The 14177-nt window shown below is 36.0% G+C and overlaps 2 protein-coding genes across 2 annotated transcripts; both read left to right on the top strand.

Moving 5' to 3' along the window:
• The first annotated feature begins 362 nt into the window (after positions 1 to 362).
• LOC147538692 (DNA (cytosine-5)-methyltransferase CMT1-like) lies at positions 363 to 6239 on the top strand. Its single transcript, XM_086642156.1, has 21 exons — positions 363 to 1048; positions 1131 to 1165; positions 1270 to 1366; positions 1603 to 1710; positions 1842 to 1961; positions 2062 to 2161; positions 2253 to 2470; positions 2610 to 2675; positions 2780 to 3010; positions 3210 to 3268; positions 3382 to 3448; positions 3534 to 3863; positions 3966 to 4034; positions 4153 to 4239; positions 4335 to 4422; positions 4649 to 4770; positions 4899 to 5003; positions 5102 to 5145; positions 5232 to 5301; positions 5394 to 5497; positions 5943 to 6239. Exons 1-21 carry the CDS (start codon positions 764 to 766, stop codon positions 6130 to 6132), a joined length of 2595 nt encoding a protein of 864 aa, XP_086498282.1. The 5' UTR covers positions 363 to 763; the 3' UTR covers positions 6133 to 6239.
• Positions 6240 to 6742: 503 nt separating this feature from the next.
• Positions 6743 to 7618, top strand: LOC147538691 (uncharacterized). The gene has a single exon (XM_086642991.1). The coding sequence runs from the start codon at positions 6743 to 6745 to the stop codon at positions 7616 to 7618; it is 876 nt and encodes a 291-aa protein (XP_086499117.1).
• The last annotated feature ends 6559 nt before the right edge of the window (positions 7619 to 14177 follow it).

Below are 14177 nucleotides of genomic sequence, written 5' to 3'. Positions count from 1 at the left end.
TTGCAATTAATACATCGTAAATTCTATTGTGCCGTTAATCTAATATCAACTATAAAAACACCTAACAAAATGTGTTTCAAGAGTTTAAGATTTTTCTAGTGTAATGAGATCTCATCCGTTTAGCTGAAAGTTACATTGGCTTTATGGTGTGAACAATCTTGACATTTGAGTTCATAATGAAGTTGTTGCAGGGGATGCAATTAGTCGACAAATTAAATAGCTATTCTAAATAGAATAGAAAAAAGAAATAATCCTAGCTTATAACGTTCAATTATTTCCTATCTATTATTTGTTTTAAACACGCAAATAGATCATTTAGTATGGAGTATATTTATAGCAAAACTAGTCAGACAAATCATTATTTAAGAAAATTAGACGGACCAAGATTTAGAATATGTGTTCTTTCATTATTACCCGGTCGAGGTATGAACTAGGAACGTTGAATCGATGGATTATAATTTATATCTCAACCCCGATGGAAAGAGATCTCCCACAAAGGAAAAGAGGGTAACAATCTAATCACAAAAATGGCAGTTATCGATCTCTCTAGATATTATTTACCTATTTAGACCGTTCACAGCATTTTGACTTTTGACCGTTGATCCAAAAACCCCAAAATGATTTTATAAGAGTTGTTTGAATTTTCCCTTCCCTCCAATTCTCTTCAATAAAAGGAGCCAACAATTAAAATCCCATTGTCTCTCTCTCTACTTTCTCTCTCTCTATCGTCTTTGCTGATTCCGGAGGTTTTTGATCCTGAAAAATGTCATCTTCAAGAACCCTAAGGCCTCGGAAGGCAAAGAACAATACAACACAATCTTCAATAGAGGATGATCTTGAAGTAGCATTAGCAGACAAAGAAATGGATCGATCAAAGAGAAAGAAGCAAAACTCTACTAAGAAACGATCTCAAAATGTTGAAGAATCTGTACAAAAACCTAAGAAAACGAAAATTGAAGTACTACTAGATACTGATTGTCGATTTCTTGGTGAACCTGTTCCTTTGGATGAAGCTCTGAAACTTTGGCCTGATCGATATAAACTTAGGGTTTGTCTTTACAACCCTATTGATTTCATTATTGTTATCACTCTCAAAATCTTAATTGTTTGTTATTGTTGATATCTTGCAGGATAAGAAAACCCCTCAACCTAAAAAGACTAAAAAGTTCGGTTCATACCTTCTTCTACTACTACTACTACTACTACTACTACTACTACTACAACTATAACTACAATAATCCCTAATAAGGATTTGTTTATGTGAAGCAGTGATGAGGAAGATGAGAAATTGGTAGCTAAATGCCATTACTTGCAAGCTGAGGTTGATGATTTTGTCTATAACTTGAATGACGACGTTTTTGTTAAGGCAAGTAATTGAAGGAACTAAATTATCAATACCCCTTTTAGATTCCAACTTAATCAATTTTAGTTCCTTTTCGTTTATGATTCGAAACGAATTTTCATAAGCTACAAATTCGATTCCTAACTAAAATGAATAAGCAGAATGATCCCATATTTCTCCAAGTAATTATAGTACAAAAGTTGATTTAGTTTTTAACTTTCTTGGTTTCAGTTATGTTTTAATTAATCTTTTATGTACAGGGTGAGGAAGGAGGGCCTGATTACATTGGAAGAATTGTCGAATTCTTTGAAACTGACGAAAACGAAGGATATTTTACAGCAAGATGGTTTTATCGAGCTAATGACACAGTAAGATTACATCTCTACTAGTGGCTTACAATAGGCAAAATCATTCATCTTTCTTTCATTTCGTACATTTGGCAAATCAAATTTAGCAATCTTTTGAATGTTGAATAAGTTACGAGTTTTGAACGTTGTAGGTAATTAAAGATCATGCGTCGTTGATAGACAAGAAACGCGTATTCCTTTCTGATGTAAGGGATGACAACCCACTAAATTGTATTGTTTCCAAACTCAACATTGCAAAAGTTGCTCCAAATGTATGTGTCTTTATTCTTCCTTGGCTCATCTCAATCATTAAGATTAAATTTTTTTTCCTATTAATGCTTGTTAGATGATAATGTTTCTTCATTTCAAAAGGTTGATTTGGTGAAGAAGGAAGAAACAATTCCAGAATGTGACTTTTATTATGATATGTCATACTCCTTACCATATACAACATTTGCTAACCTTCCAATCGGTATAAATCTCTTGTTAATTAAGTACATTCTGTTATACTCTCCAGTTTTTTTTTCTAGTCCTCTTAACACTTCTTTGGATTTCAAGTACAGAAGGAACAGGAGTTGTAAGTGATGCATCTTCAACAATTTCGACTGAAGCTGATTCTGATAATCCAATTAGTGAAATCAAGTCAGAACATGATGAATCTCGCCCATCGAACATCCGTCGAAATGATGATTTGACATTGTTAGATTTATACTCAGGTTGTGGTGGTATGTCTACTGGTCTATGTCTTGGTGCTATTGCGTCTGGGGTGAATCTTGTTACTGTAAGTTAAATACTTCATCTCAAAGTCATATGAAATGCAACCATTTAAAAGCAACTTAAGCATTTTCTTATCAAATTATCTTTTACATCCTAATGTATTAAATGTTACATATTAGCCTGACTTCACTTTTTTTAAATAGCGATGGGCAGTTGATATAAATGAGGATGCATGCAAAAGTCTGAAGTTGAATCATCCTGAGACAGAGGTATGCTTCCACTGATCTTGCTACTTATTGTAGACTTGTTGTGTCTTACTTCTATTTGGCAGATGGACATTTCATTTCTGGGTTTTTCTTCAAATGATTTATAGGTGAGGAATGAAAGTGCAGATAATTTCTTCGCATTGCTAATAGAGTGGGGCAAGCTTTGCAAAAAGTTCTCATTGTTAGGAACAAGACATTCAAGTCCTTTGTCTGTTGACGTTGAAGACAAAAATCTGTCTAAGGTTCCCTCTGACTCTGACGAGTTTGAAGTGGGCAAGTTAATCGGGATATGCTATGGCGATCCGAATCAAACAAAAAAAGTTGGACTGTACTTCAAGGTATGTTGGTACGATTGACAGAGTGAGTTAGATTTTATTTGAGTTATGATGAATCCCGAAGAGTAAGGTTATCATGAAAAACATATTCGTATGGTATATTAGATTTGTTTTTAAGATGTAATCTATATTATTTTATTGGTAATCATTTTAATTACATAGGCTGTGGTTGTTGCTTCTTATTTTCACATTTGACATTTAGGTCCGACGGAAGGGATATGGTCCTAGTGCAGACAGATGGGAGCCTTTTAGCGGCTTGAAGTAAGCTATATCCCTTATGCTCATCTTCTTTTTTTATCCTTCGACAATTTCTTCTTTTTCACTTGTTTACTTGAGGACAACAATGTGTATCTCTAATTATTTTTTTTTATCAGAAATTGTGAAGAGAAAATACAAGAATTTGTAACAAGTGGATACAAGTCTAACATATTACCGCTTCCAGTAAGTTTGATATATGTTCCGTTCGTTACCTGTTTATGACATACTTTTTTTCTTCTCTAATAGTCATGCTTGATTTTATTTTTAGGGAGATGCGGATGTTGTTTGTGGAGGTCCCCCTTGCCAAGGGATCAGTGGGTTTAACCGTTTTCGAAATAAGGAAGCACCATTAGATGATCCTAAGAACCACCAGCTAGTTGTGTTTATGGATATTGTTGACTATTTAAAACCAAGATATATCCTAATGGAAAATGTTGTGGACATCCTAAAATTCTCTGGTGGTTTTCTTGGCCGATATGCATTAAGCCGGATAGTGTCCATGAACTACCAAGCTAGATTAGGAATGATGGCTGCAGGATGTTATGGACTTCCTCAGTTCCGTATGCGCGTATTCCTTTGGGGAGCCCATCCGAATGAGGCAAGTAGTCATGGATCAATAGTAGCTACACTAATTACCATATCATTTCCTTTTATTTCTTGAAGTTCTAACTTTTTACTACGTTTTCATTCAAATTTGCAGAAGCTTCCACAATATCCACTTCCGACACATGAAGTAGTCATTAGAGGCGTTACTCCTCTTGAATTTGAAGTAAGAACAGAGACGAGAAAATAATTTTTTGGCATGATAATAACGAATTAAGTTATATTTAGTTTATGCAATACTTCATAAATGTTTCTTTTGTTTACCTTCATTGTCATCTCTACAGAGGAATACTGTTGCTTACGATGACAAACGACCTCTTAACTTGGAAAAGGCTTTATTGCTTGTTGATGCAATTTCAGACCTTCCTCCTGTACGTGATTAATTGTTACATTACTTATTCCTTATAGTAATCTTCTCATAATTTTTCATGTGAATATAACTTTAAAAGAATGCTTAATGTTTCAGATTACAAACTCCGATACTAATGATGAAATGAAGTACAAAACCGAGGCTCAAACTGACTTCCAAAGATACATTAGATCAAGCAAGAAAGGTTAGTAAAACAACCCCACTGGCAAAGAAATTATTTTCACAATGATGGCCAGAACTCTTTGGTAGTCGTTCAGTGTTAAAATAAGGAATACATGTATGAAAATCTCCTCATTTAATTTCATCAGAAGGGTAAGATATGCAATCTACATGCATGAAAAGTTGTGTTTGTTAGTTGTTTTTCAACAATGTTTATAATTGGTTTTGTAAAAATGAGCTCTGTTTTGCAGCTTTTTTCGGCTCCGTGGACAGCTCTGATAAAAGTTCACAGACAGAAATGCTTTTTGATCATCGCTCATTAAGATTGAATGCTGATGACTATGGGCGTGTTTGCCAAATTCCTAAAAAGAAGGTTGTTGACCCAAGTTTCTACACTTCACAAAGTTTTATCTCATCATATCCCAGACCTATATGTTGATCCTTTCACAAAAATGCAGGATGTTAGCTTCCTTAGTCCTGACTACTACATTTATTTTATAGGGTGCAAATTTTAGGGATCTTCCTGGTGTTCTGGTTGGGCGTGATAACAAGGTCAAATTGGATCCATCAAGGGAAAGAGTGTTATTACCATCAGGAAAACCATTGGTAATTCTTGCTAGTTATGCTTTTGTCGACTCTCTTTTCCGTTGACATTGTCTTCGTCCATTTGGTTCATGAAATCTAACATTTTGTTTGAAGTCTAGGTTCCGGATTATGCAATAACTTTTATGGATGGCCTATCTTCAAAGTAAGGAATGTATTTTGTTTATTAATTTTGAACTTCATTTCCTTAATCACATTCTGGGAATAACTTTGATCTGGTCATAAAATTAGGTGTTTCGGTCGTTTGTGGTGGGATGAAATTGTTCCAACGGTGGTAACTAGAGCTGAACCCCATAACCAGGTATTTTCAGTAGTTCATCTTGATTGTGTTTGGACTTCCATATATTATAACTACAGCTTCTTATAATGGTTTAAACTTGGGGTTTTTGATAGGTAATCTTGCATCCTGAACAAGACAGAGTTCTTTCGATCAGAGAAAATGCAAGATTGCAGGGTTTTCCAGACTACTATAAGCTTTGTGGTTCGGTTAAACAAAGGTAAAACTTATAAGCTTTTCATGTATACAATGTTCATTTTATGATTATGGAGGTTGAAAACTAGTGTAAGTTCATTGTGTCAGATCTCTAATTATTGATTGACTCTTGCCCAACCCCACACCCAATTGCTTGGTGTTTCTCTTACTGCAACTCAACATTGAACCCTACTTTTAACATTTTTGTTTGTTTGATTATTTAATAACAAAAATACAACTAGTACCTCGAAAATGTGTACTTACACTTTTATGCAATGACGGAGTGACTAAACACTCTCTCTTTATCTCTCTTACCACTTATTCGAATGCACTCTTTCTTTATCTCTCTTACCACTTATTCGAATGTTATAAGCTCCTCTTAGAATACGGGGATAATGAATTTAAAATACCAGAGTTTCACATTGTTAAATCAAACTCTATTCCTCCATGTCTTGGAAAATTTCTTTCAGATATACACAAATAGGAAATGCAGTTGCAGTGCCAGTAGCTCGAGCTCTTGGGTATTCATTTGGGTTGGCATTTCAAGGTATTTGTAGCGATCAACCATTATTAACCCTTCCTTCGAAGTTCGCCTTCTCTGCTGGGTGCATTTCGTCTGTAACCAGTGAAGACATTGAAAATTGTTTAGAGTCAAATTGACTTATCAGCAACTCTCATTGTTGTTTGTTAAGTTGTCAAAATTCGTGTAATTTGAATGATGTACTTTGGATAATTTAATTTATCAATTGATTTTATTCAATGGTTTAGATTATTCTTTATATATTAAGTATTAGTTGAAATGAAATTGTGAAGCTTAATTCAGATGGCGATAAACTTTATGTCTTGATTGCAGATAGTAGTAGGGTTTTATTCTTAGTCATGGAGTGTATGGCCTTCGAACAAACCATTGAGCTAATCCCGGTAAAAAATGTGACTCTGATTTTATATCTAAATTAAAAGCAAGTGTAAAGAATTTCGTTCTAGACAGTCTTGACTTAAATAACATTTTGTATATGACATTTTTATTGAAAAGGCATTGTGACTTGCAAACTTGGAGAAGTGATAAAAAATTTCAAAGTTACACAATATGGTAGACATATCAGATTACATTTGCCATACCAAGTAATTGAAATGAAATAATCCATCCATTTTAAGTTGGAACGTGAGGGGAGCCTCAACTTTCCTCACTAAGAAACACACCCTTAACATTATCATGAAGCACAAGCCGGACATCATTTTCCTTTCGGAAACCAAAAACACATCAGACAATATGAATAAACACATTCCCATCTCCAAAAACTACTCTAGTTACTTTGTGGACCCTTGTAATAAAGCAGGAGGCCTCGCTATTTACTGGAAGCACCACCTCAATCTCAAAGTTATATACTCGGACAACAACATTATTCAAGCTGAATTGAAGAATGCCAGCTGGCCCACTCCCATCATGATTACTGGTTTCTATGGGTCCCCTTACCACAAGAACAAGTTCAAGCCTTGGAAAACGCTCAGTCAGCTAAATCAAGACCAAGAGAACCCTTGGGTGATGATTGGGGATCTCAACTCTATTCTTGATCCCACAGAGAAGAGTGGCGGTTCTAAAGGGTCCTACTCTAATATTACTAAAATCTTGGAGATCATCAATAAATTAGGTTTATTAGATTTAGGCTATCAAGGTAATCCCTACACTTGGAGTAATAAACAACTTGGAGAGAATCTGATTCAAGAGAGGTTGGATAGGGCATTGGCTAACCTTCAATGGCTTCACCAATTTCAATCTTATGGAGTCACTCACTTGGAAGCAGTCGGATCAGACCATTTGCCCATCCTTCTTGACAACAAAGATCCTAGTCAAACTACCCCTAAACCTTTCAAGTTTATCAGAACGTGGATGACCCACCCTGACTGCTATAACTTCATTGCTGACAATTGGAAACACATAAAACAATATCGGAACCCCAACAATATTCAACAAGACCTTAAAAAGCTTAGCAAGCAGTTATCTAAATGGAATAAAAATGTCTTCGGTAACATAGAAAATAACATCAATCAGATTACAAAAAGCCTTCAGAATAGTAAATCGAAAGAGGAAGACCACAAACTCACACTTGCCTTGGAGGAGCTCTACAACCAGCAAGAGAGTTTATGAAAGGAGAAATCAAGAAACAACTTTATCACCTTAGGCGACAAAAATACCAAATATTTTCACTCTCAGGCTATTCAACGCAACAGGACCAACAAAATCAGTGCTATCAAAGATAAAGATGGAGATTGGCACGAAGATATGAAAGACATTCAAGATACCTTCACTTCACATCTCCTTGATATTAGTACGACGATCAATCCTAAAGAAGATCAGAATACTCTCAACCTTTTCACTCCCACTATCACGCAAAATCAAAACAGAGACCTAATAGCTATCCCAGACAAGGAAGAAATCAATTGGGTTATTCAAAGTCTCAAGAAGGAAGCTGCCCCGGGCCCAGATGGTTACCCTCCTTTTTTCTTCCAATCTAACTGGGAGACTGTCAACGTAGATATTTATGACCTGGTTCAGAATTTCTTCAAAAAAGCCTAACTTCCTCCTGATATAAATCATACTCACATCTGTCTGATCCCCAAAACCCCTATCCCCCAAACCCCGGCGGACTATCGACCCATTAGTCTCCTGAACACCACTTACAAGATCATAACCAAGTTGTTGGCTGAACGTTTCAAACACACCTTAAATCCTATTATCTCTCCCTTTCAAGCAGCTTACGTCCCAGGTCGACAGATAACCGACAACATCATTATGGGACAGGAAATTATCCACTCCTTCAAGAAGATGAAAGGTTCCGCTGGATATTTTGGTCTTAAGTTAGACATGTCCAAAGCGTTCGATAGAATAGAATGGAAATTTCTAACAGACATCATGAGAAAACTAGGCTACGACGAACATTGGATTAAGATGATCTATACTTGCATCTCGACTTCATCAATGTCAGTGCTTATTAATGGTCGACCAGGTAAAGCTTTTTATCCTTCTAGAGGTATTCGGCAAGGTGACCCGCTTTCACCGTTTCTCTTCACTTTAGCTATGGAAGGCCTAAGTCGTAAGTTGATGTTGAATAATAATCAAGATAGGTTTTTGGGTTTTCCTACTTATCATGCAGACTTTGAGATCTCCCAGCTCCTATTCGCCGACGATTGCATCATTTTTGGTAAAAACACAATAGACAACATCCACATCCTCAAAAAGATTCTTCAGGACTTCTGTGACAGCTCGGGTCAAATGATTAATTATGCTAAATCCAACATCTTCTACTCTAAGAATTCACACCCCAAGTTCAAAAGACTGATTATGCGCACTCTGAAAGTTAAATATGCCTCCGCCTCAGAGAAATACCTGGGATCCCAGCTGTTCATCGGAGCACAAAAAACCAAAGTATTCAAGGATATCCTGGAGCACATCAAGAATAAGCTCAACAAGTGGAACCACTCGTTCCTATCCCAAGCTGGTCGCACTGTGGTCATCTCAGCCATAGCGGCGACCGTACCCCGATACCAGATGCAGTGCTTTGCAATTCCTAAAGGAATAAGCAAAAGCATCAAGGCCGTTCAACGAAATTTCTGGTGGGGTAAGTCGAAAGGTATTTGCACCAAAGCATGGTCTTATATCTGCACTCCTAAAAAACTTGGAGGGCTAGGGCTTCATCTGCCTGATCTGGATAATACAGCTCTTCTTTCTAAGATGGCATGGCGGCTCAAGACTGAACCAGAAGCAATATGGGTCAAACTCCTTAAAGCCAAGTATTTCCCGCACTCCAACACCCCAGGCCCAGCTAAATCTCATCACTCCTGGAATTGGAAGACGATCAGAAAGCACTATAGCCTTCTTGATGATCTATCAACTTGGGAAGTGCAATCGGGTAATGACATAAACATCTGGACTGACAATTGGATCCCTGAAATCAATGGAACTATTCAGAACAACAATCAATCCGATCTTACCAAAGTAGCTCAACTTATCTCGAACAACAACTGGAATAATGAAGTGCTCAGTGCCAACTTCGACTTTAATACTCAGAATCTTATCAAAACTATACCGGTGAACAGCGAAGGTAAGGACCAGCTCAAATGGAAACTTACCAAATCGGGTAAATTCACGGTTGCTTCCATGTATCAGCACCTCAGCAATAATAACAATAATTACAACCCTAACAACCATAATTGGAATTTCATCTGGTCTCTCCCGACCGTTCCGCGCATCAAAATGTTCATCTGGAAAATCTGCACCAAAGCTCTCCCTGTTAGGGAAAGAATCGGAAAATACATCGACAATAATACCACTTGTCCCAACTGCACTAGTATAAAATCTATTGAACATGCTCTTTTACACTGCGCTTTGGCTAAAAACATCTGGTTTAACTACAATATTATATCTGAAAATATTATGTCCATATCTGACTGGATCTTCTCTTGGGAAAATCATATTCATCTTTGCTATACCAGAGAAAATATTCACTTTTCGACCATTTTATGGATTTTATGGAGAGTGAGGTGTGACCATTGTTTTCAATATGAAATCAATGACCTGAATAAAATAATCAGAATGATCGAAAACTTCCCAAAAATCAATATGAAACAGGAGAAAATCAAACATACTTCTAATGAGAAATGGCAACCCCCGCCCCAGAATTTTATTAAGGTGGATGTTGATGCATCTTTTACTAATATAACATCCAATGTGGGAATTAGCTTGATTGTTCACAATGCAGAATCGAAATTCATAGAAGCGAAAGTAAAATCCACTAGAGCCAGAAACAGTGAAGAAGGAGAGGCGATGGCAATCTTACTCGGCCTCGAATGGGCGAAAGCTAATCAACTCAAGAATATAATTGTAGAAAGCGACAATATCAATCTCATCAAACATCTTCACAATAAACATCACATGATACACTGGCAATCTTTAATCCACATCCGGAGAATTCGAGAAAGCAGAAAAGAATTCGAAGTGGTGAAATTCAAGTATATTAAAAGAGAACTCAATTCCAGCGCAGACAAATTAGCTAAATGGGCAAGGAAGAAAAACGCGAGCAAAGAGTGGAAGAATATACCTTGTATTTTAGTTAATAAGTATTGTAATAACGCTGTTATTTAATCTATGTAAGCTAGTTCAACAAAAAAAAAAGTAATTGAAATGAAATATGGTAGATATACCAAACTACCTTTGCTAAGAATATGTAGGCCCGTAATTGTGGTGGTAGAAGTGGTAATGGAAAAAGAGGACTTGCAACATGTTAATAACAAAAAGTTGAAAATGGAGGACTTTGCAACATGTTAATAACAAAAAATGAGATCGGGAAGCAAATAACAATTTTTTTTTTTTAAATTATGACTAGCAAAATAATGAAAGTACAACACAAGAAGCGTAGTTGAAAATTTAAAACAAAACTTGGGGCCTGAAAAGAAGCTCGAACACAATTAGATGTGAAAATAGTAGTTGGTCCATGAGACCCGAAAGTTAAGCACCCTTCCGAAGTGAAGTCTTTTAAGATCGTGAGACCAAGAAATGCCAAAGCAAACTATATCATTAGCAACCCTGATGGCTAGTCGGCATCAACCTACAACACATGAAATGAAACTAGACATTTTACGAAATGACCCAATAATTTGTCATTTAATAAAACGTTGAGGCTAAAAGATCTAGTCTTAGGTTCCATAAAGAAATTTATGTGATATCAATTTCGAAATGAGTGTCCTAAATTTGTTTTTAACTGCATAAAAAAGTATCGCCAACAAGCTGAAAAGATAAAAAAAATGATCGAGAGACCAATAATTTTTTCATCATTTTTTATGATCTCATCCTGTCTAACATCGCATTTTTTCCAATACAACGATCGAACTTGCCATATATAATATATAATCTTATAAAAAGCTATGGGTTTAAGGCCCAAAAAAATTCAAATAGGACTAAAAGTCCACATAAGACCAAAAATCCATCTGAAGTCCAAGTCCACAACATGAGTTATGTGCACCAAACCGTATCTTGAAGTAACAAATATGATTTTTTGTTTCCATTTTAACCTTTTATATATACTTCATCCCTTAGTCACCTTAAGGTTTCTATTCGACTCACCTGCCAAACTTAAAAACTAGAACCAACAACCCGCCTTCTTCAACCTCTTAATAAACTTCGGAACCTTCGAATCAACCGAGGCCTTCAAGCCTTCAAACCTTCAACCTTCAAAATTTCAAACCTTCAATCTTTAAATCTTTGAATCTTCAAACCTTTAAGTTTTTTTGAAGGTGGTTTTCTATTTGGAAGGGTATGAGGGAGGAGAACTGTAAATCTAGGGTTTCGGTGAAGACAGAAGTAACAAGAATTGGGGATTTTCGATTAGGCTGTAAGAGAAAAGCTAGGGTTTCCATCCCTCTTATACTTAGGGCATAAATAACAAACATGACCCAAGACTTTATCTAAAGACACTCACAAACAGTCAAACTGTCTTGACTACAGTCGAAGTACTAAAGGCAGCCACAAGACTCTTGAAGAATTCTACAGGCAACCTGCAACAAGATTAGAAGTTAGTTACTCAACTAACTTCATAACAAACTATTTTTCTGTTATTTTTGTAGTTTCTGTTTTTCCTCTCTTATGAAGTATAAAAGCTGAATAATGTAATGAAAAACATTTTGATTGAAATAAAATAGAGCAAAGAGGGATTTCTTACATGGTATCAGTCTAGGGTTCTTCAAAGATCCAAAGCTAGTTTTGTAGATCCAAAACTAGGGTTTTCCCTCCAACAAGCTCAATAGCAATCATCATCTCGCAAGATAAACAACATCAAGATTAAAATTCAGAAGATTTAACATTCATCATCATCAAAATTACATGGAAATTGAAGAATTCAGTTTCAAAAGGTTAGAAAATTACTCTTTCTCCGGACTTCTTTTCAAGCATTCATCAAATGGCTTCACCTCAAGGTAATTTGCCTCCAATTTCATCTGTTACTAACTTCATAACTGAGAAGTTAGATGATTCTAACTTTCTCATGTGGAAAGACCAAGTAGAAACCCTTCTTAGCACTTATGACTTGCTAGGGTTTGTCACAGGCACTATTGAATCACCACCACAACTTAGGATTATAAATGGGATTGAACAAGTTAACCAAGAATTCCAACAGTGGAGGAGTAAAGAGAGTTTTGTAAAATCTTACCTGAAAAGTACTCTTTCCAAATCTGTTTACTATGATACATATGGGCTGAATTCAGCCAAAGAGATTTGGGATGATCTCTATCTTACTAACAATGAGGGTCTTGAGTCTCAAAAAGACCAATTAAGAAGAAAGTTGCAGACAATAAAGAAAGGTAATTCTTCCATAACAGAATATCTTAGAGAACTAAAACAGATTTCTGATTCTTTAATGTCTGTAAATGATAGAATCAGTGAACCTGAGTTAATAAGATTTGCAATCCAGGGTTTAAGTGTAGACTATGATCCCTTTACTATTGCTATTAGGGCAAACAATGAACACTTAAGCTTTGCTCAACTTAAATCAAGATTAGTTCAACATGAGCAATGGTTGTTATCAAGAGACACTGACCAAGAAGCTTACTATGTCAAAAGGTTTAATCAAAGGCAATATACCAAACCAGGTTATAAACCATCACCCACTTATTATAGAAATCAAGGCCAAATAAAGAAAGATGCTACAAATTCACAAAGTCAAGTCAGACCATCATCAAATTCTCAAACCAAAGTGGGTATTAGGGCTGATGACTTTGATTTCACCACTGTCCCTTGTGGCATATGTAAAAGATGGGGACACTCTGCTGGGGTTTGCTATTTCAGGTATACACCAAACAAGCCTCATATGGGCTATCATTCAGAATCTCAAAATCAGCATGAGGCAAATGATTCTAGCATAGAAAACAGTCATGATACTAATACTATGACAGAACCACAGTCTTACTTATATGAGGATGAAGCTTTACTTGAATGTAATAATGCTATGCTATATGAATATGAACAGTCTAATGATGATGATGATATCTTTCAAGAATGTCACACAGCTATTGTACATGATCAGGATAATGATGTATTTTCAGACTGTGTATTAGATTTTGATGAGTGTCATGTAGTCACAGAAGCAAATTCAGTAAAGGATAGAGCCTGGCTAGCTGACTCAGGAGCCAGCAGCCACATGACACACACTGCTTCAAATCTCACAACTAGTCAATCTTATCAAGGCACATAAGCTGTTATGGTGGGTAGTGGTAAGTTCTTACCAATCACTAGCACTGGTTCTTCACAGTTATCCACTTCTAATCATACATTTGAGCTAAACAAGGTATTGTGTGTTCCAAACCTTAAGAGGAACTTATTGTCTATATCAAAGTTTACTAAAGACAACTCTTGCTCAGTTGAATTTATGCCTTGGGGTTATACTATTAGAGGTATTTGGTCAAAAAAACTCTTGGCAGAATGTCCAATGAAACAGAATCTATATCCTATAGAAGTTCATAACAGTATACTGCAAGATAGGTTTTATTCAGCCAATTTAGCTCAAACCACTACACACTATGACATATGGCATGCAAGACTAGGTCATTCTCATCATGGTGTACTTCAACAATTACAAAAAGATGACAAGATACATTTTTCTACTACAAAAGAGAAGTCTTTTTGCTCTTCTTGTGAAATGGGCAAGAGCAAATGCCTT

This window comes from Eschscholzia californica, unplaced genomic scaffold, assembly GCF_041429995.1.
Source record: "Eschscholzia californica isolate CP2 unplaced genomic scaffold, dmEscCali1.0.p SCAF_5, whole genome shotgun sequence".
NCBI classification, from domain to species: domain Eukaryota; kingdom Viridiplantae; phylum Streptophyta; class Magnoliopsida; order Ranunculales; family Papaveraceae; genus Eschscholzia; species Eschscholzia californica.
This window is presented reverse-complemented; position numbering and strand designations above follow the sequence as displayed.

Bases quoted from the DNA above. Each gene is read 5' to 3' on its own strand.
- LOC147538692 (XM_086642156.1), top strand. From the start codon at position 764: ATGTCATCTTCAAGAACCCTAAGGCCTCGGAAGGCAAAGAACAATACA. The intron at 3,269-3,381 runs GTAAGCTATATC...TTTTTTTATCAG, and splicing joins GAGCCTTTTAGCGGCTTGAA to AAATTGTGAAGAGAAAATAC. The intron at 4,035-4,152 runs GTAAGAACAGAG...TCATCTCTACAG, and splicing joins TTACTCCTCTTGAATTTGAA to AGGAATACTGTTGCTTACGA.
- LOC147538691 (XM_086642991.1), top strand. From the start codon at position 6,743: ATGAATAAACACATTCCCATCTCCAAAAACTACTCTAGTTACTTTGTG.